Raw genomic sequence first — 25,078 nt, 5'->3', positions numbered from 1 at the left:
CTAACACTGAATCCATCAGTTCAGGTGCTACACACCATTTTCACGTTCCTTTCTCTCTCTCTCTCTGAATCTAGTGATTCATCATCTTCATCTTCATATTTTGCCAGCACCAATCAATACTACGTCACTATCTCAACTACTTAACTTTTCCCATAACACACAAAAAGGCGGTCCGACAGTATAACAAGCAATTTGGCAATATCCCAAAGTGGTCTGATACTGATAAGAAACGATTCGGCAATAGGCCCATGCGGTTCGACAGCAAGTCCAAAGTACGGTTTGGAAATGTTAAAGAGCGGTCTGACACTTTTTTTAGTTTAATGAGATCCAGCAATTGGTACATTGCGGTCCGGCAACCCATGTAGCTTATGGTTTTGTGCGAAAGCCAACATGAATGTCCAGCCAAAATTAAATTTTTATGTATAAAAAAGGTATTTTTCTAAAAAATGTACCTCTTTTTACTTTGGAGTATTCGCTAAAAAAGTATATTTTGGGGTAAAAAGTGAAAAGAAAAAATTTGGTTAAGGTAAGTTGCATAGGAAGCCTATTCTTAGGGAGTTAGTTGTAATTTTAATATATGCTTTTTATAATTTCTCACTAAGAAGTATAAAATCCCCAAAACTTGAACTGATTCCTTTCAAACAAACCAAAACTAGAATGCACGCTCCCACAAAAATCTCCATTTCAGGGAGGAGACCAGTCTATCCCCATTGCCGCTGCTTCATCTGAACCTCTAAAACTTAAGACATAAACCGTAGAAATCAATACGAACCCTAGAAGAAAGCCAGTGTCAGAAGCCATGGCCATAAGAACCCGGGCCAGGATCTTAACAAACAGGCTCCAGTCAATGTTTCTTAGTTCTTCTTTTCTCCATGATCACGCTACAAGCTTCGGTAGGTCTTCTAAAGTCTTGAAATAAGCAATAAATGTCTATATTTTATGTATACGTTTAATTTTTTGAAATCAGTTACTATGTAAAATTATTGTTTTAATTGTTTCTCATTTCAAATAGTAAACATTTTATATATACGTTTAATCCTATAAATAATGAAAGTTGTGGTTACTGTAAAACTTGTCCTTTATTCTCTATCGTCTTCATTACTAATGGAAGATTTGACACGCTTATAAGATCTATAAATCCTTGAGTGCTATAAGCAGTCAATCGTATCCGATACATCATAGCATATATCAATTTATGGTCACGTTGCATACCTGTTCCATTTTGTGCAATGGATATTATTATTGAGAGGAATGCTCAATTTAGTCATGTTTTATTGAATAAATCATGTTTTAGGTTTTCCTGCAAAGGTTTTGTGGGTCCTGATTTATAGCAGCAGTGCTTGGATTTTTCGCCTTTGTCATATTAATTGAATGTTTTACGCTGTTTAGATTTTTAAAGCAAGCATGGATTTTGTGAAGAGAAAATTCCTTCTTCAAAGCTCTGGCTTTAGACATTTTGTTTTTTATGTTTTTTGACACTTTGGTTTATACTTTATAGAGTGAGTTTGATGGCTTGGCTTTATTGCTCTACTCATTTGATGCTAAAAACTATAGATGGATTGAAATGAAACCAAATGTAATGACTCAAAATTTAAATCTGTAAGGTTTTTTTAATTACATCTATGTTTTCAAACTTGGCTTGGACCTCAGTCTCAGTCCTGACCCAAGCCTGAGTAACTCGACTGAGTCAAAGTAGTCTTGTACAAGTCAAGAAAAGCATAAAATTCAGAAAAATTTAAAAAAATCTGTTAAAAATGAGAGAAGAATTAAAAGAAGCAATTGAAATCATTAAAAGTCCAAAAAAGTATATAAAATATATATTATTGAAATTTTTGAATTGTACCTTGAAATATTTCTGAAAAATGAAAAAAACAGGGAACAATAAAGAATTGGAGCCTGTAATAAGAAAAGTTCCCAAATCATCATAAAATGCGCATACATCATATAAAAAATGTATTTCTAAAGCATATATCGAAGACTCTTTTTACCTAAATTTTTGGGTTTTTAATATTTTAATGGGTATGAGTTAGCCACTGGAACTCCCCTTGGCCATAGGCCAACCCCGAGTTACTCGGCCAAGTCCGAGTAGACTCACCCAAGTCTTGAAACACTGAATTACATAATTTTCATTTTGGTAGGAATTAGAATGGGAAGCCCACTGCTTTTTTTTTGTTCCATGGTATTTGATGACTTGTTTGGCTTGTTATATTATATCTGCTGAGGATTATACTTCCTAAGAGGTGAATGTAGACATGTTTCTCATGGTGTTCTTCCTTCCTTAGGGGTTGGAATGCTGTGTATACCGTTTTTTAAAGAGTTCCTAGGCGTATTGTCAACACATTGATTGTGAACATGGTTAATTCTCAAATGGAATGGATATGCAAGTATCTGGAGCTTCAGACTTGTGATGGAATCATTCCACTACATTCAGTGTGTTTCCTTGTTTTCTTATATAGATTATAATGAGTAAACCACTGATCCTTAGAATCAACAGAATGCAATGATGATTACACAAATTTTATCTGGAAATATTAGAAAGAACATTCTCTACTATTAATGATAGGTGTTTCAGGAAATAACCTTTCCTGTAGTTTGCTTTATTCCATTAGTAGTCTTATGTGGATTGGGTGTATTGGCTTGAAGTATTCTCCAAGAAAACAACGATGCCCGAGACAATCCACATAGAATCAGTAGTTTGACTATATTTCCCAACACTCTTACAAGCAGATAAATAGGAACTCTATGGGGGGGAAGAAAACAGGATTGGGAAGGTCGGGTAGGATGTGAGGGCAATCGGGTTAGAGTAAGAGATGTGATAGTACATTCCTTTTTATGGAGTCTATCTGGAACAAACATTGTGGATGCCACCTCAACAAAGGACCTTTTGATAATAGTGTATTCAAGTGGGTAGGAGCTATAATATGATCTCCAATAGATCAATTGTATCTAGAGGTGCATTTGGCACTTGTCTTTTGATTTTCAACCCCGTTTTGCTTAAGTTCTGTCTGATTAAGTATTGTGATTCTGAAGCTCTAGTTGAGTTCCAAAAGATTTATAGTCGAGTTCAAGTTGAAGCATTTTCTCCAGCGTTTTTGTCTTTTCTAGAGATTTCCATGGGAGACTTTTTGTGCTCATCAAAATGTCATTCGAGTACTCCAATTTCTTCCTTTTGTGTTTCATGTCTGCGTGTATCAAAACTTTGACATATGGTGACACAAATTGACATGGACCAGACATGTGGGTTATATGTTTGGACTATGCAGTGCTCCAAAATGGAGCATTGACACTTATGTCAAGCATCTCCGTTATTTGGACACAGAGTATTTATACTTTATAGATGTATACTATGAAAGATACATGCCCTTTATTGAACCTGAACCCAGAGCCTCTCAATACAGGGTAAAATGGTTTACCACTATGCTAATAACGTGGTTTTTGAAAGATATTTTATTAGTAATCTGAAAACTAAGCATTATTATGAGTTAGAAAACTGTCCCATGTGTACTTATGAAGAAGAAAAGATGGTGTCCTGGATATTGACTTATGAAGTTAAGTTCCGCTTTTGAATTTTCCTTCAATAATGGGGTAGTTTACCTTCTTTTGTTTAGGGACTCAAAAGAATGAGCTATCCACAGAATGAATTGTAGATGTAGATAATATGCCTAAATGTAAGGGGCTTGATTGATGAACCCGAAGTTTCTGAGCTTGCCTTACTGAAGAACTGGTATTTACGTCATTCCATTTCTAATTGCTAACTGTGGTGTTTGGAGTTTGAAATTCAAATTCTAATTGCTTACTGTGGTATCTGGAGTCTGAAATTCGATTTCTAATTGCTTGATATGGTGTTTGGAGTCTGAAATTCCATTTCTAATATACCGTGAAGTCATAGACTAGAGTCTGAAACTGGCCTTCTGTTGAGGTAAAGAACATTCACTTCCACATAATACTGCTTCTAAGAAAGTCGGTTGAAGGTAATTTTGCATTCCATTTCTAACAACTTATGCTGGAGTCTGAACCTGGCCCTCTTTCTTATTAGTAGAATGAGTGTAAAGAACTTATGCAACTGTGGAAAAGAAAAATACTGCTTTCTAACCAAGTTGGTTGAAGCTATGGCTGTGAATTTCAGAAAAAGTGTACATATATGAAATTTTACGCTTTTTTTTTCTTTTTGTTTTTGCATTTTAAAGTTATCGACACAACTTCATTCTCAAAAAAAAAAAGAAAAAAAGACGCAACTACTTGTTCAAAACAGGAAAAGATTAAAGTATGAGCATAGTTCTGGATTCAGTTTAGGCGGCTGAAATTGATTGCTACTTGTGCCTTCTTGGAGGTCAGTTAATATTGATGTTTAATTGTTTGATAGGATATAAAGAAGTGGGGGAAGAGGAAAAGAGTAAACTGGTTGGGAATGTTTTTAGTAGTGTTGCTCCCAACTATGACCTTATGAATGATTTGATGAGTGTCGGCCTACATCGATTGTGGAAAGACAGGTTGAGTACGTTATATATATCTAGAAATATTTTGCTTAAAACTTGCTAAATATTTCCTATCCTTGAGCTGCTCTCTGCAATGGCTTGTTTACAGGTTAGTCTCCAAACTGGCTCCTTTTCCAGGGATGAAGCATCTCGATGTGGCCGGTGGAACAGGTTAGCATCTTGCAGTCTCTCTCAGCAGAAAGCATTTCTTTTATTTATAGCATTCCATGGTGGACCCATTGATCCCCACTCTAATGGGTGTTAGTAAGGCAGGCTCACTGAATAGAAATAGTAGACAAGTTCATTGGATGGAAACAATCATCTGAGAAGGACATATACTTTTTTCACAAAAGAGACTTGGGAAAAAGAAAAACCATAACGATGAAATGGGACACTAGTAAATAAAGTAAAAGGGATTAAAGTGTTGTAAAAGAAAATGAGGTACATGTTAATAAAGAAGAGAAATAAATGATAATAGGGTTATATTATCTTCATTAAAATCTTATGCTTTTTTGTTCTTGCTTCATAAGAACTGAATAGCAAGTGCAAATTATCTAGTTATCTTATGAACATGGAGCAGTTCGGTTTATATACTTGAAAGGGTAAAATAGATACATTACAAGTAATTTGGCAGTGAATATTGCCAATTTATATAGAAACCTGAAAGATGCTGAAATATGAAACCAACCATTTCTTGGCATTTCTTTATTGCTTTTTTGACAAGATCATTTCAATTGTTGTTCATACAGGTGATATTGCATTTCGAGTTTTGGAGTCCATCAATGGTGTTAAAAGGAGAGCCCTGCAAGATGGCTTAGAAGATAATTCTGAGGATGAGACTCGTGTATTTGTCTGCGACATCAACCCTGCCATGTTGAGTGTCGGCAAAAAGCATGCCATAGAGAGAGGTGGAGGCATGATGCTAAGATCATATACTTCTTTCATAAAAAATAAAGATAAAAAGATTCGCTTCAAAGATTGTGGATTTTTGTATTGAATGTTATCATTTGGATGTTGCATATTATCTCCTACATTATAGATTATGCCTTGTCACTAGTGAAGCTCATCAATCATGTCAAAATTTCATTGCCTTGTAGGTCTTGGAGAAGCTCAATCACTTGTATGGGTGGAAGGTGATGCAGAAGCTCTCACTTTTGATGATGACTCAATGGATGGTTACACAATAGCATTTGGGATCAGGAATGTAACACATATAGAACGTGCACTTGCAGAAGCTTACAGGTAATTTACTTAAATTCATAGTCGATGGTTATAGAAGATTTTCACATTTGAAACTGATGTAAGAACTATCGTTGGTTATATACTAGTCCATGACCACCGTCAAAGTCTGAGATGGGCTTGTTGGGCACTTGGGAGAATATAATAAACTTCAGGCAAACAGTATAGCTTCAAACCAATGTTGTTTAATTCTATTCGCTTCGGCTGAAGAGGCCAAAGCCTTTGGTTTTTAACTCTGAACCGAATCGAAATGAAGAAAAAATCAACTGCTTCAGCTGGATTCGGCCCGCTTCAGCCAGATTCGGGTGGATTCGGCTGAGGGAAAATATGATAATAGGTAACATTTACGAGGGCATCAAAAAAAAAAATCAGTAGTTTATAAAGTACCCATGTTTCCCAGGGTAATTTCCTCTCTCAACCTCTTAAAAGTTTTACTAAAGGCTTGCTTTGACCGTCACCTTTTGTACTTTTTAGCCTAGCTTTTAGTTTTACCATTAACCGGTTATACTTTTTATACTCTCTCTCTCTCTCAGTCTCTCTCTTAAAAGTTAACTGCTTTTGAGTATATAGCTAGTAAATAATTTATTTACTCTCTCTCTCTCTCAAAAGTTAACTTTTGAGTATATAGCTAGTAAATAATTTATTTACTCTCTCTCTCTCTCAAAAGTTAACTGGATTGAATGGATAAGTGATAACTAATTTATTTATTTTTCAATTTCATTTTTTTTTATAATATATAAAAATACATTTTTATTTTTAAACATTTAGAAAAAAACCCACAGTCTTCCCCCAAATCAGCCGAAGCACTGAATTGTTTTCATTTTTCATACCAAACCGAAGCAGACTCCGAAGCAAATCTGACAACATTGCTTCAAACCATTATATATTTGTATATTTTGATGTAGACCATTTAGGCCATGGGCTCGATGGTGAGCAATGCTTCTACACATTTTCTGTAACCCCTGCAGTAAAAGGAGTTAAAACGAAAGTGTTTTTACCTAGAATGTTATATTTTCCGAAAATTTTATTAGCTTTTGTTTGAGAATAAGTAATGGATGAGACTTCTGATTTGTTTTTCAAAACTCATCCTACTGGAAGGTCTGAGCTCTGAGCACAAACATAATTGCCCCCCCTTTTTTTTCCAATTTGCTGTACTTGGTTGCCTGCTCAATTCTTGATTTGAGGTCTGTTTTACAATGATGCCGGTGTTTCCTTAGAAATGTTATTCCCCTAAATATGCCGGATAATGATAATCCATCTTTAATATGTTTTAATTTTGGATTTTCCGACACCATGTAAGGACATATATTGATTTTTGTTGTGCAATTCCAGAGTGCTCAAACGAGGTGGCAGATTTCTCTGTCTTGAGCTGAGTCATGTGGAAGTCCCAGTATTCAAGCAAATGTGAGTTCACATTCTTTATATGGTTTTGGTCTCAAGATTTGAAGAAACTCTCCATCTAAGTATTTTCTCCCACTCAAATCTCCATATATTAGCTATGCCACCACTGTAACTTAAGATATATTGCCATATGTTGCTTCATTTTGGATTGGCTTACCTTGCCTTTCCATTCTTGCTTGAAAATCTGTGCTTCTTATTTAATACTTAATCAAACGACATGCTTGTTTGGTTCCCTATTAAATGTAGAAATCTTGTGTTGCTTTGCATCTCCACATGTTGGTCTATAGATGAAGAAAAAAAATTAGGAATCAGGTTTGGGCTTGATTGGTTAGTTATTGAAGATTGTAACGTTGTCCCAAAAAAAAAGTTTGATTCTTACCACTAAACTACCCAAAATAATAAAACGAAGCAAGTCAAGGGGCTAAATTATTTTATTGCTAACTACGTACTTCCTTTGCTTCTTGCTACATCACAGATATGATCTTTATTCATTTTCAATCATTCCTGCAATTGGAGAGTTCGTAGCGGGTGATCGAGATTCTTATCAGTATTTGGTCGAAAGCATTCGCCGATTCCCCTCGCAGGTAATGTTTTAGTGGCGAGGTCTCCCTCTCTCTCTAGAGAGAGAGATTTGTCAATCTTTTGTACACAGAAATACCAGATATTGGAAATTGAGTTTCTTTCATCTCCTGCAGGAAAAGTTTGCACAGATGATTGCAGATGCGAGATTTCAAAAGGTTGAATATGAAAATCTTATTGGTGGGGTGGTTGCAATTCATTCTGGAGTGAAACTATAAGAGCTTTGCAATGGACATTAGAGGAGGTACACTGCGATCTTCAGACAATTGTCACTGTCAGTGTTTTAAAACCCGGAATTGGGTTTTTAATTGCCCACCCACTGTACCGATCTAGGTCAGCTGAATCGGTGACAAATCGGTAAAATGAAAACCAATAAAAAATGCTATCGGGCAATTCTACGGGATTGGGGAGAGACCTGGATTGCCGTGGATCGCTCGCCCACTTTGGGCTCTAAAACATTGGTAATTGGCAAAATTTCTATTTGATTTTCATAACTGGTAAAAAATTATTTCGAGTTAGATAGCTGTGGTACCTCTGTTGCCCTTCAGCCAATATTTATTATTTATTTGATGAATCTTTTGGAACTTCATGTGCATAATTGATCTTCTACTTCTTGTCATTCTTGTGTATTAGAATACTTGTCTTCAGGCCTTCTTCGAAATCCCCGTGTAATGTCGGATATTGTAAGAACAGATGCAACGCAAGACGTGGGAAGGCATTGGGGTCGTAATACCAAATAGGGGTACGTGTGATCCCTCATGAGACATAAAAAAGTCGAATAATTCCCTAGGTGCAGTGTATATAAGATGTCCACCTCAAATAATCAAAGTAATAATTATAGTGTTGGAAATTCTCTTGATGGCCTGAAAGTCTGTTTCGACCCCTAATTATGAATTTTAAAGCTCTCCTCAAACAATGCGGGTTGAGCTATATGAATGCTTGAAAATCTTGAAAATAAATGGTTGAGATAATGCATTTTAGGTTGTGATATTTGGATTACTTGAATTTTTTTTTAATATAAATATATCTCAAGGTTGAAATGTATCCATTGGAGGGCTTTTAAGATTCGGAACAACCTTTTCTGTTGCTCTAGGACGAAGTTGTCACCTCAAATAAACTTTTTACAACCCTAAATAACAAGTCTTTAGAATGAGGAAGGCACCTTTAATTTGTTGACCTCCACTCTATTGCCGCAAAGAAGCGCTCACTCTTCTGAACTAAAGATGTTCTCCTTCACATCAGTGGATTCACATAAGCTCTCCCTCCCCTGACCCTAACACTAACCTCTGAGCCCCTGATCATGACTAATTTGTAGTCAGAGATAAAGACTTTGGATTCTCAAGGATGTTAGATGAAAGGCTAAGGATTTCTTAGTAAAATGGGAGGCGGAATTATTTCTTCCCTTTGATTGGAACTAATTTCCTTTTCATCAATCAATGGAGGTTGTAACTAATCCACTTCTGAAGCAGTACGACTTTTGATTCTTCTTCCCTCCTCTTTATTCTTCTTTGTGTTCGTACTTTTTTAAAGGCGAAACATTTTTTTGCTCCTCATAGGTATGACCATGCAAAATGCATGCTGCTTGGACCAAGTTGACTTCTGTTGATTGGGGAAAATATAACCTGTTGCAGAGTGATCATTAAGCTATTTTTAATCCATAATTATATAAATATAAGAAGTTTTGGCACAGCGTTCGAATCATAGGATGCCAAACTCAATTATCCACCAATCCATGGGATAAATCTTGTCCATAACCATGCCAAAGTGGTAAAATAAGTATGAAAACTAAGCCTATAGAGTGGAGACTAAGATCTCTCAGAAGAAAGCATGGAGAGAGAGCTTGGGGAGATTGGAGTAGGAGATGAAGACCATGGAGACCCTGTGGTTACTATCAGGTACGATTTATAAGGTGGGCTTTTGTCAAATGCGAAGTTTCTAGTAGTGGGGTCTTTCTCCCCCCTTTCGAATGACATATTTGGTCTCTTTGATTGGGCTAAAAGATGTTGGAGCTTGTCATATGCTCCGAAGGTTAAAATAATGGGGCATAATAAGATCGTTTTCTTTCTTCGATATGAGGAGAAAGTTGTGATGGCTTTGAAGAATCGATTTGTTAGAATTAGATGTAAGCTTCTGTCTTTGGACTATTGGAAACCTGCGTCTCATCTTTCTTATTTACGAAAGGAAAGCCAATGGATTATGATGTCAGGTATTCCCTTCTATGCATGGTCATTGGCTACTTTTCGTAAGCTGGCATATAGGTGTGGGGAATTTTGTGACATTGATAAGGCGGCATTTGAAGGGGTGGACTTACGTTATGTTCGGATCCATTTCTGGAAATTGTGTGGGGCCTCCATTCCAAATAGGTTGAGACTTCAGGTGGGCCAGGAGTCCCTTTCCATAGTTGTTTCGGTAGAAACAAAGGATCTTAGAAGTGGCCCTCCTAGCGTCAAGAGGGGTGCGCCTCCATTGGTGGAGGATGAAGGATGGGAGATGGTAAATCGACGACGGCGAGCATCGCCTAATACGGTCTGGGTTAATTCTGGCACTGCTTTTTTGCTTGAGGTTGATCCCCGGAATTCTAGGACAAGGAAGAAGGAGTTTCCAACTTTGAAAATTCGAAAAAGATGGATCCCAGTGGGCTGTTTTGCTAATAGTTCCGCTAACTTTTAGCTAACGCTACTGGAGTTGATGAGGGTCCACGGGAGGTTTTGGTGTGTGAGAGACCACTGAAAGTTTTGCATGCATGAGATACCGCCGAAATGGGGGAGTTGAACGACGTATCTCTGCATAGAGAATATGTGGCTCGTTTTTCGAAGAATGAGGTGATAGCTGGGGGTTGCAACATGGTAGCATGTACGGGCATTGCGATGGCACGCGTGAAGGTAGGTAGCTTATTCTCCAAGCTTCCGGTGGCTGATATGAAGGCGGTGGAGTTCGTCTCTCTCAATTCCATTCTTCTGGCCTCTGTACTTCTACTCGCAGGTCATCGTCTACGATTGACGGTTGCCCTCCAAGTTGTCCTAGCTTTGCTAAGAACAATGTATTCTTTATGGCATCGTTGAGTAGCCAGGAAAAATTGATCATCCTAGAGGCCAGTCTTTGATCATTTGGCTATCAATCTGCTGGCCATAATTGTGGTAGAAGAGGCACAAAAACATATCGCAGTGGAAGAAGGGGACAAAGATGAGCTTATCCCTGAAGCGGTGGTAGAAGATGGTGATGGGATTGTTGATACTGAGTCTCTGGAGGAGGGCTTAGCCATGGTGGAAGCTGATGCTTCTGCCCCTCTTAATGTGATACTTGACGACGACCGGCCTTTGATTCTTCATTTGGCTGCTGATAATTCAATTGAGTCCAGAGGGTTTGGCTCAGAAGGATCCGTGTGGGGATAAGGTAACCTCTACTGTGCACGATAGTGGGTTGGACTTTGATTTGCCTATTGGGGTGGTGTTTAGAGAAATAGTGGAGAAGTTAAGGGTGGAGAAAGACAAACATATTGTTGCTGAGAAGGAGGTCGCTTGCGGTGGAAATCAGTCTCCTGCAAAGGATGTAGGTAGGAAGAAGAAGAAAGGAAAAAGCTCGATGAAGGATACAAGGTCATCGGCCCTGCTGATGGCCCGGGGACTTTGCCCTGGTACTGCTACTGGTATTGTTAGTTGCGATGAACAGGTGATTGAAGTGAGCTCTTCTCCTTCATCGTCAACTTTGGAAGAGGTCTTTGATGATGCTATGGAGGAAGCTTTGCTATTGGAAGAGGCTTATTTTGGTACCAGTAGGGATGGGTCAGGTTCTTCCTTCTCTAAACCTTTTTTAAGGTTAGTCCTTTCCAGGAATGTAAGAGGGCTTGAGGACCTGAGACGTAAGAAAGACGTTCATTATTTGGTTAGTAAGTATAAACCTACTGTTCTTATTTTGTAGGAAACCAAACTTCTCAATCCCAGTTTATCTGGTGTCAGGGAAGTATGGGGTCCTGGAACAGTAGATTTTGTGGGTATTGACTCTGTTGGGGTCTATGGATATTGTGGGATCCTTCTGTTTTACTTTCATTTTGTGTGGTTAAAAAAGACAATTTTCTATTGGTTGGCTTTGTAGGACCAGAGGCTGATTTCAATGGGGTTTTATGAATGTCTATGGACCCCATACTCTTGCTTTGAAAGAGAGTTTAATTTGTGATATGTCAAATGCTATTTCTAATTTTGGTTATCCGATATGTTTAGGGAGGGGTTTTAATTTTATTAGATGCCCGGAAGAAAGTTCTCATGGTGGGGTGATAGCATCTACTATGTGTCTTTTTAACCAATTTATAGAATCCCATGCTCTTATAGACGTGCCAATTTCAGGCACGGTTTTTACATTGAATAATGGAAGTATTTCAAATTTGTCAATGTCCAAAATTAACAGGTTTTTGGTGTCTGGTGAGTGGTCAGAATTTTCCCCCTTAGCATCTGTTATAGTTCTCCCTAGACTTTCCTCTGATCATACCCCTATTTTGCTTAGTTCTAAATTTGGCATGGGGGCTCAAACCTTTTAGGTTTGAAATTGGGTGGTTACTAGAGAAGGAAGTTGTTGACCTAATTAAAAGTACTTGGGAGAATTCTATCTCCTTTGGTTCTTTAGATTTCCAACTTCATAAGAAGCTCTAGAATGTTAAACACAATCTTATGGATTAGAAAAAAGAAAAATGTTTTTCTGTCAAAAGGAAAGTTGATGATGTCTTAAGAAATATAGAGGAGATTGATGCAGTTGTGCAACAGTCTAGGGTATTGTTTGAGGAGCTGATTGTTGCGAGAAGTTCGAAAACTAATGTGCTTCAGGAGCTTAGAAGACTAGAAGATGTGTATTGGAAACAAAGATCTAGGGTTAAATGACTGAAGGAGGGGGATTTGGATACCAAAGTTTTTCATGCTATAGCCAACGCACGGAGACGTCAGAATGATGTTTCTGGACTTTTGATCCATGGAGTGGATCCTGATGATAGCGCATGAATGTTCAAAGCTATTATCGATCACTTCCAAAAAGTTTTCTCTTCAGAAGTCAAATGCACTCCCCGGTTGAGTAGGGTGGAGTTTAAGGTTTTACCGTCTAACTTGATTTCTTTTTTGGATTGGGATGTCTCTATGGATGAATTAAAAAAAGCAGTCTTTGCTCTTTCAGGTGATAAGGCATGTGGTCCTAATGGATTCCCTTTAGTCTTTTTCCATAAATTCTGGAAGTTGATTAGTGATGAGTTGTTGGAAATGACTAGGGGATTCCTTAAAAAGGGATAACTTTTTAGAGAGGTGAACTCCACCTTCATTGCTTTGATTATGAAAAAGTCAGTTATTGCAGATTTGGGAGACATTAGACCTATTAGCCTTTTGACGAGTCTCTACAAAATAGTGGTTAAGGTCCTTGCTGAATGTTTAAAGGCGCTGCTACCGCTAATTATATCAGGTCCACAATTAGCTTTCATCAAAGATAAGTTGATTTTTGACAGTGTTATGATAGTATAGGAGTGTATTCATTCACAAATTCTAAATGGACGTGCTGGGGTGGTTGTTAAACTGGACATGGAAAAGGCATATAATACAGTGGAATGGGGTATTCTATTAGAAATTATGAAGAACATGGGGTTTAGTGACAAATGGAGGCAATGGATATTTGGTTGTTTATCCTCAATGCATTTTACTATTTTGTATAAAGGAAATCCGATTGGGCTCTTTAAGCCTTCTAGGGGTCTTCGTCAAGGTGACCCTCTCTCTCCTTTCCTCTTCACTATTTATGCAGAATGTTTCAGTTTACTACTGAATAATGTTGAAAGGAGTGGACACTTTTCGAGATTTCAGATGCCAAATGGGGGACCATGTATCTCTTATTTGTAGTATGCAGATGATACCTTGTTGTTTTGTGAGGTAGAGATTGATCAGGTTAGCAATATTGTTATACTGTTAAGATGTTGTGAAGCTGCCTTAGGTCTTTAGGTTAATTTTGAGAAAACAACTGTAATTGGCCTTAATTGTAATGACGATGTGATTAGGGAAGTGGTAGAGGTTTTGCGGTGCATGGTGGAGCAGTTTCCAATCATGTATATGGGGTTGCCAATTTCAAATGGTCGACTCCCAATTGCGGTTTGGGATAAAATTATTCAGTGAAACCAAGTGAAGTTTGACTTGCGGAAATTCAAATACCTTTCGTTTGGGGGTAGAATAACTTTGATAAAGGCTTGTTTGTCAAATTTATCGATATATCAGATGTCTATTTTACAGATCCCTTCATCTGTGGCAAGGAACATTGAAACTCTTATGAGGAACTTTCTTTGGGGTTCCTTTGTGGAGACGAAAAAATTCCATCTTCTTCGATGGGATAGGGTGTGTACATCCAAAAGGGAGGGAGGACTCGGGATAAGGAAAATTAAAAGCAGTCAATCAAGCCTTGCTCTGTAAATGGTGGTAGAGAAGTTTAAATTTCAAAGATCAATTGTGGTACAAAGTGATTACTTCGAAGTATGGTGATGATAGGTTTGGTATGTGGATTGGTGCGAGGCATGGGATCAGGAGTATGTCCTATTGTTGGAGGTCTATTTACTCTTGTGAAGCTCTAATTCACAGAGATATTTGATGGACCTTAGGCAATGGCAACAATATCTCCTTTTGGCACCATAAGTGGTTAGGGGAGTCACCGCTGAAACAAGTCTTTAATTGGTCTTCCAAAGAATGAATAACCCCAATGTTGTAGTCTCTAATTATTATGAGCGTAGGGGTGATCAAATTATCTGGAATATCAATCTCCCTTGTGATAGGATTCCTGGTTCCCTCTTCTTTGAACTCTCTAGTTTACTTAGACTGCTGAATGAAGTTTATATCTCTCATAATGCTATTGATGAGGTTGTTTGGGATATAGATAAAAATGGAGTGTATTCGGTTAATATATTAGTTGCTCTTCCATGACAAATGGAGATGGTCTATGCTAGAAGTAGCCATTATTTGGAAATGGCCTTTGCCACTTAAGGTACAAGGCTTTTTATGGCTGACTGTTCAAAACAAGGTGCTGATGGTAGATAATTGAAGGAAGATACTGCCAAATGTTTGTCTACTATGCAAAGAGGATGGGAATCTGGTGATCATCTTTTTCTTCATTGCTTCGTATATGGACTTGGTTTTTTGCTCAACTTGGGACTGCGATGATAATGCCGTCAAAGTTGAGGGAATTTTGTTGAACATGACGCTTGGTTTTTTACCACTTACAGGTATGGTAATTTGGCAAATCACGAGAGGTATGATTTTATGAAAAATGTGGAAAGAGAGAAATAGAAGAGTATTCGATCGGATATGCTTGCCCTTTGAGAGAATGTTGGAGAAGATTTTGCATGCTATCTGGCTTTATCTGTCGATTACCAAAGTTGGCCAAGATATTTCCAGTTGGGCTTTATTAAATGTAGACCTAAAGGAAGGTGGGTGGCTCCGGTTTTAGGGGTCTTTAAGCTTAATTTTGATGGTAGTTCATTGAGGAACCCTGGTCCAGTGGGATTTGGAGGTGTGGTTAGAGATTAGATTGGGAATATTGTCTTTACGTATGTAGGCCCTCTTGGGGAGCGTACCGCAAACTATGCCGAACTCTATGCTCTCGTACATGGCCTGCGTATCTTTGTGGTGAGAAACTTAGGTGCTTACTGTATTATTGAAGATGATTCCTTGAATGTCATTAACTGGGGTAAAGGGGAGCAGAAGTCGCCTTGGGAGTTGAGATTGATGTTGTTACAAATTTTGGATCTCTTTGGACTTTTTACTTTTCGTTTGTTCATGTTTATAGAGAAGCTAATATGTTGGCTAATTTCCTTGCCAAAGGGGGTTTTCTTCTTACTGAGACTTCAACACAAGGCCTCCTCTAAGTGATTCAAGAATCTGGGAGAACAGCAAGAGCAAATCATAAGCTCCCTTGTCATTATAAGCATATGGTAAGCAAAATTATATAATTTGTAGGTCATGTAATTTTGTGTCTTTGAACTTCAAATTCTCCATGGTCTCGTAACGCCTTCAAGTGCTAATCAGAGGTATAACACTCACTAAAATGTGGGGAATCATAAATAACATGCTGCTATTAGTCCTAAAGCCCAAAAATCAATATAAAATTGATATTTCTTTAAACCTTGTTGAGTGAATGTGCATGTTGTCTGTGGCCTAATATACTCAAAGTCGTAAGTTTTGTCCAACTAAAGGTACGAGTGCTCATAAATGAATTTATATAGCGGAACATGAGCTTAGTGGGAGTGTGGTCCCTTGTGGACCATACTAAATAAACAATGTTTGCTGGTGGGAGTGTGGTCCCTTGTAGACCATACTAAATAAACAATGTTTGCTGATATCGGATCGTGCTTTACGAGTTAGATCAGTCTGGTTGGAAAAAACCCATGTTATATGAGCATAAAAAACAAACCGATAAGGGTTATGATGGGTCAGCCCTTAATGAAGTTGAAGTATGCCCAAAAGAGTGAGCCAAGGGACAGTGTGACCCTTGTGTGTGATGGAGGCCTTCAAAGACGGGACCAAAACATTATCTGTGTACCATCACATGGCATGCACATTGATAATCGTTTTCGAGAAAGCGACAACCTTTCAAGGTGAAGCGTGTGCATATGCGAGAGATAACTCATATGCACCATCGAGCAATGAATTGCATCAGATCTAGGTGATATTGGTTCATCTCTAGGAGAGAACTTGAAATCTGTAGACTAGGACCACGACCCCTTGCTCATTGGATAGACTTTAGTGACCCTCTAATGATCCCCTGCATGGACTGTGGGTCATGGGCAATGTTGGGTCGGTTTGAGAAAGTAAGTGTGGACCGTGGTCCACAATTGAAGGTGAAGTGCCCCAGTGTATATTTATTCCTAGACCATATGGATCATTTTCCCTTCAGAGTATTTAATTATGTTTGTTTTAATGATATATAATTTTTAGAATTGTTATTTAAAATTTTCTAAATCTCTGGATATTTTATTTATCAAATTTGGTTTTATAAAAACAAAGATATTGATTTAATTATTCAAATATGGTTTTATGAATTTTTAAAATTTTAAATATTATTTTAAATATTACATGGGAGGCTCAATCGACTATATGGGCCCACCATGACAATTGGGTGGGGCCTATATGTGCCACCTAGGGTGGCACACCCCACCCTGAGGAGTTTATAATTTGAAGAGTTCAAGCTCTTGGCTTGAGGGAAAAGAAATATGTGTTTTGGAAAGCTTGTATTTTGAGGAAATTTTGAATTAATTTTTGGTATGTGTGAGAAGGCTTGAGCATAAAATAAGAAAGCATAACATTATCATATATTAATTTTTTATTTGAATTAATTGATAGGAAAATGATTTAGGAAGTGGGGGATAATGGTTTTGGCACCTTTCATATGATCTTGATGGCATATTTATGGAATGGATGACTCATATATTTCACTTCACAAATCACCCAAAATCAATGGTGCTTATTCAATCTCACATGAAGAGCAAGCTTTGGAAAACCCTAAGAAACCTTAAAATCCTTGATGCACTATAAAAAGGGGAGCACCGTACCTTATATTCTCTACACTTAAACTTTTTGTCTCTCTCTCATATCTCACATAGGGGGCACACCCCACTCATAGAAATCTCTCTCTCTCTCTCTCTCTCTCTCTCTCTCTCTCCCTTATACAAACTAAAGGCCCGCCCCACTCTCTTGATCTCTTGGGTCTCTCTCTCTCCCACCTTGTGATAGAAGTTAAGGGTTTAGGCTGTGGAGAGATGCTACCTCTCAAACTAGGTTATCAAAGGTGGTTCACCTAGGTTTTTGAGTCTTGTGATTGAAAAGGGTTCATGTTCCATTGGTTTGGCTTGGCCTAAACTTGCTTTCCCGGTTGAGATTGAAGGTTGACCATTGATCTCGTATCATCGGAAGGTGGTGACTCGTTGTGGGGTATAAAAAGGCCAGTCGAAGTAATCTTTGGTACCCTCTTTTGTTTTTTTGCTTATTTACTTTTTGTGTCTTTTATTACCAAGCATAGGATGTCTTTTCTTTGCTTTTGAAAGAAAAGTTTTGAATGGCTTCAAGTTTTTGAGATTTTATTGTATTATTTTCATTATTTTATTTGAAGTTGATTTTATTGTAAAATGACAACTTTTAAGTGATCTACGCCATGAATAAAAGAAGAAATATATATATATATATACTCCAACTTGAGCACACGAGTCGTTCTTTCATTGGTTTCAGAGCTATTGATACTTGTTGCCATTAGTGGTATTTTCTTTTGTTCGAGTCCAGATCTAACTTGGGAATAATATATGGTTGTCAGCACCTTTCTCTCGAAGATCCTAAAGCCAAAAGTTTTGATAGGACCTACTATGCCTTTTGGAAGAGAAAAATGGGGTATATGCTCCATGAGGAAGGCTTGCAAGAGATGCTCATTGAGCACCCCTTAGCCCAAATGACGACTCATCTCAAGAAATTAGATATGAGTATGCTACTTGGAAGCACAAAAACATTAAGTGTAGGAACATCCTATTGTGTAAAATGACTGACTCATATGCTTCCGAATATGAGTCCATTGCCAATACTAAGGAGATCTATGATAGGCTTGAGAGGGAGTTTACGGATCCTTCTCTCATGAAACAGGCCATGGTCATGACAAGATACAATGAGTTGAAGATGTCCCAAGGGATAACAATATTGGACTATGTGCATGCTTTTTGTGCACTAGTCCAAGATGTGGAGGCTACGGGTATGAAACCCATTGTGTCCATGCAAGTGCTTCATCTCATGAACTCACTACCTAACTCATGGGAGACTTTCATCACTTCCCTCTCAGCTTGAGAAAATGCTCAAAACTTAGAAGAACTCATCAAGGTGCTCAAAGGCGAGGAGGAGAGGAGGAACTCAAAGCATGCACCAACACTCATCTCCACACAAACTCAAATGAAGGTCATACACATAGTAAAATCACAACCATTCTTTAAACTTAATAAAGGAAAGGTTAAATTCAATTTTAGAAAGAAACATGATGATAGGAAGAAAGATTTTAGAAATAAGGAGAGGAGAGAGACTATGACTTGTTTTATTTGTAAAAAGGTGGGCTACATAGCCAAATTTTTTCAGTCCAATAAAGTTGGTGGGATCGACAATGAACTTGCTTGTGTGGTCTTTGAGACATTGCTAACCGACCCCAAAGGTGCTTCTTGGTGTTTTGACTCGGGAGTCATGGCTCATTTCACAAACACCAAGGATGGCTTCCACTCCTTTACTCCCATGGGGCCGGGTGAGCAACATATTTATATGGGAGGAAACCAAAAGATCGTTGTAATAGAAGTCGGGGATTATGAGCTGAAATTGAAAGTGGGAGTGTCTTGATCTTAAAGCAAGTAATTTATGCTTCGGATAGGTGGAAGTGTTTGATTTCGGTTCCCAAGATGGCTAGAGCGGGTTTTGTCACCACGTTTGTTGAAGATAAGGTGGTAGTAACCATGTTATGGCCAGACGTCTTGTGGACAGTCTATTCTATTGAAATGAAATAAAATGTTGCTTATATCTCATCCCCAAATGGTTTGGATACCACCCTATAGCATATGTGGTTAGGATAAATAAACTTCAAAACAATAGAAAGATTAAAAAAAGATAGGATTCTTTAAAATTATAAGGGAGATTTATCAAAAGTGTGTGAGTCTTGTGTGCAAGAAAAACTAACAAAAAAAAATGCCACAGGGGCAAAAAGAGCTACTAACTTATTAGAAATCATTCATAGTGACATATGTAGTCCTATGAATGTGGCTACTAAAAGCTGCAAAAGATATTTCATCATTTTTATAGATGACTACTCGTGACATGGCCATGTGTACCAAATGCACACTAAATCCGAAGCCTTAGAAAGATTTAAGGAGTATAAAGCCGAGGTAGAAAACCAAACAAACTTGATAATCAAAGTCTTAAGAATCGATGGAGGGGGAGAATACTCATCCAAGCTTTTTAAAGACCTATGTGTAGAAAATAAAAATAACCATCAATACAGTATGTCATACATCAAAATGGTGTAGCTACGAGAAGAAATATGACCTTGGTTGAAATGGTAAGGGGTATGAAGGGGCATGCTATGCTCTCCTTTGAATTTTGGAGAGAAGTCGTATTGACGACATGTTATATCCTTAATAGGACTTTCACAAAAGCTACCCCACTTACTCTTCACGAAATATTTACTGGTCGTACTCCTTCCCTTGACCACTTAGAGTGCAGGGATGTTTGGCCCACGTCCTAATCCTATATCAAAACAAAACTTAACTTTAATCCAAAACTGTGAAATCCACATTCATTGGCTACCTTGACCATAGTAAGGGGTATCAATTCTACAACTTTGAAATTGAGGCTTGAAAGCTACGATAGTCACTTCTTCGAGGAAGAGTTCTTTGAAGCAAGATTGAGTAATAAACAAGCCAACTTCTTTTGAAGAGACAATAAACAAGGGTGTGTTTCGAGAACTTGAGTCTGAAACCTCTAATCCACTTGAACCTGAACCTCTATCCTCCAATCAACTTGAACCTAAACTCGAACCAAGAAGAAGTCATCGAACTACTAGACCACCTCAATACCTTGAACACTTTGTCTGCCTAGGGGAATACTTTGATAGGATTGGGGAAGATCATGATACCAGGCCTAAAACTTACCATGAAGTCTTGACCTGTTCTGAAACAAAATATTGGGTAGAAGCCATAAAAGACGAATATGCCTCTATTAACCATAACCCTGTTTGAGAATTGGTACCCCTGCCTTGGGATTGTAAGGCTATAGGATGCAAGTGAATCTTTAAAAAAGAAATTGAACTAAGAGGGGGCAATAAAAAAATACAAAGCTAGACTAGTAGCCAAGGGATTCACCCAAAAGGAAGGGATAGACTATGATGAAACTTTTTCTCCAGTTACTAAGTTTCTATTTATTCGAATCCTAATATCCATAACTGCCCATTTTGATTTTGAGGTTCATCAAATGGACGTAAAAACGACATTCATTAATGATGATTTAGAAGAGAAAATCTATATGAAACAACCTGAGGGGTTTGAGAAAAAAGAAAAGGGAAACCTAGTGTGCAAACTTAATAAATCCCTCTATGTGTTAAAACAAACATCGCGTCAGTGATACATAAAATTTCTAGTGATACATATAATTTCAAGAGACCCTAGTTCTTGCATGGTTCTCTACGAAGGATGAAGGTTACTGTATCTATCAAAATATCAGTGGGAGTGATGTGGCATTTATTTCCCTATATGTAGATGATATGTGAATAGTTAATAGCTCAATTGCTCTAGTAGTAGAGACAAAAAAATTCATTGCACAACACTTTGTTATGAAGGATCTTAGAGAAGTTTCAGATGTGTTGGACATCAAGATAATAAGAAATAAAAGAGAGAAAATCATCCGACTTTCTTAAGCAACCTACTGCAAGAGGATACTGCAATAGCTTGAGATGGATAAATGTAAGCCCATGTCTATCCCAATAGACAAAAAGACGAAGTTCAGTAATAAAATGTATCTTACTGAAGATGAAGAAATAAAAGCTATGGAGAGAGTGTCATATAAATGCGGTGGGATCCCTTATGCATGCTATGACTACAACAAGGCCTAACTTATCTTTTGTCATGAGCATGATGAGCCGATTCCAATGCAACCCTGATGTTGAGTATTGGAAGGCGGTTAATAGAATCCTCATATATTTGAAAGGGACCATGACTTATGCGCTTACATGTAGAGGAGAACTTGAAATTGCAATTGATGGGTATTTGGATGCAAGTTATCTGATGCGAAGTCCACATCTGAATATATGTTTATGCTTGGAGGGGATACAGTTTCTTGGAAGTCAAAGAAACTGGATGTGGTGGCTTTGTTCGCCTTGGAGGTTAAGTACGTGGCGTGTTGTTTGGTGGCCAAGGAGGCCGTATGGAATAAGAATTTTCTTAATCGACTTGACTTTAACCGTACGTTGTAAGGAATTAAGGATTTTCTGCGACAACACGATGACGATTTGTGTGTCAAAAGAGCCACGTTTCCATAAGAACTCCAAGCATATAAAGTCGTGCTTCTATCACCTGCGGAACAAGGTGTGATTGAGGGAGATCGAGATCAACTGTATATCCACAGAGCTGATGATTACAGAACCTATAGGAGGTTCTCCCTAATGTTTTTGTGAGATATGTAAGAGAGATGAGGATGAGAAAAAGTGAGGAAAAGATAACGTAAGGCCTTCAAAGGCCAAGTGAGAGATGTTGGATGTGTGTGGCCATTAAAGGTTTTATGACTGCTTATAAATGAATTTATATAGTGAAACAATGAACTTAGTGGGAGTGTGGTCCTGTGTAGACTATACTAAGAAAACGATGTTTGCTGATACCAAATTGTGCTTTACGAGCTAGGTCAGTCTGGTTGGGAAAAACCCATGTTACTTGGGCATAGAAAACAAATCGATAAAAGTTATGATTGGTCATCCCTTGATGAGGTCAGAATACGCTCGGTTAGTCAAGAGACTTGTGACCCTTGTGTGTGATGGAGCCCTTCAGAGACGGGTCCACAGCCTCATCCGTGTACCATTACACGACATGCACATTGATAGTTGTTTTTGGAAAAGCGAACTACTTTTCAGGGTGAAGCGTGTGCATGTACGAGAGATAACCCCTATGCACCATCTAGCAGTGGAATGCATCAGGTCTAAGTGACCTTGGTTTTGTCTCTAGGAGAGAACCTGAAATCCATAAACTGAGACCACAACCCCTTGCCCATTGGCTAGACTTTGATGACCCGCTAATGATCCCCTTCATGGACTGTGGGTCATGGGCAACGCTGAGTTAGTTTGAGAAAGCAAGTGTGAATCATGGTCCACAATTGAAAATAAAGTGCCCCAGTGTATATTTATTCCTAGGCTATATGGATCATTTTCTCATTAGAGTAATTAATTATATTTGTGTTAATGATATATGATTTTTAGAATTGTTATTTAAAATTTTCTAAATCTCTAGATATTTTATTTATCAAATTTGGTTTATAAAAATAGATATATTGATTTTACATTGATTTAATTATTCAAATATGATTTTATGAATTTCTAAAATTATAAATATTATTTTAAATATTGCATGGGAGGCTCAATAGCTATATGGCCTATCATGATAATTGGGTGGGGTTCAGTGTGTGCCAACTTGGGTGGCATGCCCCACCTTGAAGAGTTTCTAATTTGAAAAGCTCAAGTTCTTGGTTTGACGGAAAAGAAAGATGTGTTTTGGAAAGCTTGTGCCTTGAGGAAATTTTGAATCAATGTTTGTTATGTGTGAGAAGGCTTGAGTATAAAATATGAAAGCATAATATTATCACATATTAATTTTTTATTTGAATTAATTGATAAGAAAATGGTTTAGAAAGTGGGGGATAACGATTTTAGCACCTTCCATATGATATTGATGACTATCTATGGAATGGACGACTCATATCTCTCACCGTACACGTCACCCATGATCAATGATGCATATTCATTCTCACATGAGAGGCAAGCCATGGAAAACCCAAAGAAACCTTAAAACCCTTGATGCACTATAAAAAGGGGAACACCCTACCCAATATTCTGTACATCTAAATTTTCTATCTCTCTGTCATATCTCACATAGGGGGCATGCCCCACTCATAGAAATCTCTCTCTCTCTTGGAAAGTTTCAAGCACAGGCAAGGGTTGCAACAGCCCAGCAGGTTTCTGGTGCTCTGCCTTTACTTGCTGACAGGTCAAACATATAGAAAAAAATTGTGCCACATCCCTCTTCAAGTTATTCCACCATAAAGTTTTCTTGAAATCCTGATACATTTTTATGCTTCTTAGGTGTATAGTGTAACGAGAGTGGTGTGCCTCTTCTAAAATGGCTGTCTTTATATTTTCATCATTTAGAACGCATACTCGTTCTGTAAATCTTAATAGATCATCACTGGTGACAGAGAAATTATCATTTCTTTCCTGCTTCAAGTCTTCTAGAATTTTCATAAGCTAGGGGTCTATCTTTTGAGCTACCCTAATCTGTTGAAAGAGTTAAGGTTCCACTCTCATACCTGCAGTTATTCCTAATCAAGAATTAGAGGGTAGTGTCGTGCACCACTCCACTACATCTTCTATCAGTTTTATCTCTCGGGCCATCATATGTGATATTGATATCAAGGGTTAAAGCATCAACTACTATATTTGTCTTGCCCGGTTGGTAATTGATGGTGCAGTCATAATCATTCACCAGGTCTATCCATCTCCTTTGCCTCATATTCAACTCCTTCTGCGAAAATAAATACTTGAGGCTCTTATGGTCTGTAAATATCTTAAATTGGGCCTCATAGAGATAATGTCTCCAAACCTTCAAGGCAAAGACCACGGCCACAAGCTCTAAGTCATGAGTTGGGTAAGTTTGCTCATGCGGCTTTAATTGTCAAGAGGCATAGGCTATAACTTTCTCGTGCTACATTAACATACACCTCAGCCCTTATGGGAAGCATCAGTGTAGACCGCAAAGCCTTCGTTTCCTTCAAGCAAGGTTATTATTGGGGCCGTAGTCAATCTCTTCTTTAATTCTTGAAAACTCTTCTCACAATCATCTGACCATATAAATTTCACTTCTTTCTGGGTTAGGCGAGTTAGGGGAAGCACTATCTTTGAGAAGCGTTCTACAAACGCCTATAGTATCCTGCCACACCCAGAAAACTACGGACTTCTGTCACATTCATTAGCCTTCCCTATTTTAGTACGGCTTCAATCTTACAAGGGTCAACCGCGACGCCATCCTTCGAAACAACGTGCCCACGGAAGGCCACGTTTGGAAGCCAAAACTCACTTTTCCCCAACTTGGTATATAACTTTTATGTCTTCAGGGTCTGGAGTACCATCCTCAAATGTCGTTCATGCTCTTCTCGATTCCTTAAGTACCCCAGGATGTCATCTATAAAGACTACTACAAAGTCATCCAGGAAAGGTCTAAAACCATGTTCATCAGATCCATAAAAACAGTCGGGGCATTAGTCAGTCCAAATGGCATCACTAAAAAATCATAATGGCCATAACGAGTCTTGAATACGGTCTTAGGGACATCCTCTTCGTTGACTCGCAGCTGATGATAATCTGACTGAAGGTCAATCTTGGAAAATACTTGTGCCCCTTAGAGTTGGTCAAAGAGATCATCAATTCTTGGCAAGGGGTACTTATTTTTCACAGTGACCTGGTTCAGCTGCCGATAATCTATACATAACCTCAAAGATCCATCTTTCTTTTAACAAACAGGACGGGTGCACCTCAAGGCGACACACTAGGCCGAATGAAACCCTTCTCCAATAATTCTTGCAACTGCTATTTTAATTCCTTTAGTTCAGCTAGGGCCATCT

General features: G+C 38.0%; 1 protein-coding gene across 2 annotated transcripts; it reads left to right on the top strand.

The window, feature by feature from the left end:
• The first annotated feature begins 639 nt into the window (after positions 1 to 639).
• LOC18435168 (S-adenosyl-L-methionine-dependent methyltransferases superfamily protein) lies at positions 640 to 8,313 on the top strand. Of its 2 annotated transcripts, none has more exons than XM_006845219.4 (8): positions 640 to 893; positions 4,364 to 4,490; positions 4,585 to 4,646; positions 5,225 to 5,383; positions 5,573 to 5,717; positions 7,047 to 7,118; positions 7,591 to 7,699; positions 7,811 to 8,313. In XM_006845219.4, the coding sequence occupies exons 1-8, from the start codon at positions 800 to 802 to the stop codon at positions 7,910 to 7,912; spliced, it is 870 nt and encodes a 289-aa protein (XP_006845282.1). In that variant the 5' UTR covers positions 640 to 799; the 3' UTR covers positions 7,913 to 8,313. The 2 variants fall into 2 exon arrangements, with proteins under 2 accessions (XP_006845282.1, XP_020523310.1); XM_020667651.2 differs by having other exon boundaries at positions 5,225 to 5,389.
• The last annotated feature ends 16,765 nt before the right edge of the window (positions 8,314 to 25,078 follow it).

This window comes from Amborella trichopoda, chromosome 13 (assembly GCF_054954075.1).
Source record: "Amborella trichopoda isolate Santa Cruz 75 chromosome 13, AtrichopodaSantaCruz75HAP2 v2.0, whole genome shotgun sequence".
NCBI lineage: Eukaryota > Viridiplantae > Streptophyta > Magnoliopsida > Amborellales > Amborellaceae > Amborella > Amborella trichopoda.
Note: the sequence above shows the minus strand (reverse complement) of the source record. Positions and strands in the feature narration are given on the sequence as shown.

Coding starts and splice junctions, on each gene's coding strand:
- LOC18435168 (XM_020667651.2), top strand. CDS start 800: ATGGCCATAAGAACCCGGGCCAGGATCTTAACAAACAGGCTCCAGTCA. Junction 5,718..7,046: donor GCACTTGCAGAAGCTTACAG/GTAATTTACTTA, acceptor GTGCAATTCCAG/AGTGCTCAAACGAGGTGGCA. Junction 7,700..7,810: donor TTCGCCGATTCCCCTCGCAG/GTAATGTTTTAG, acceptor CATCTCCTGCAG/GAAAAGTTTGCACAGATGAT.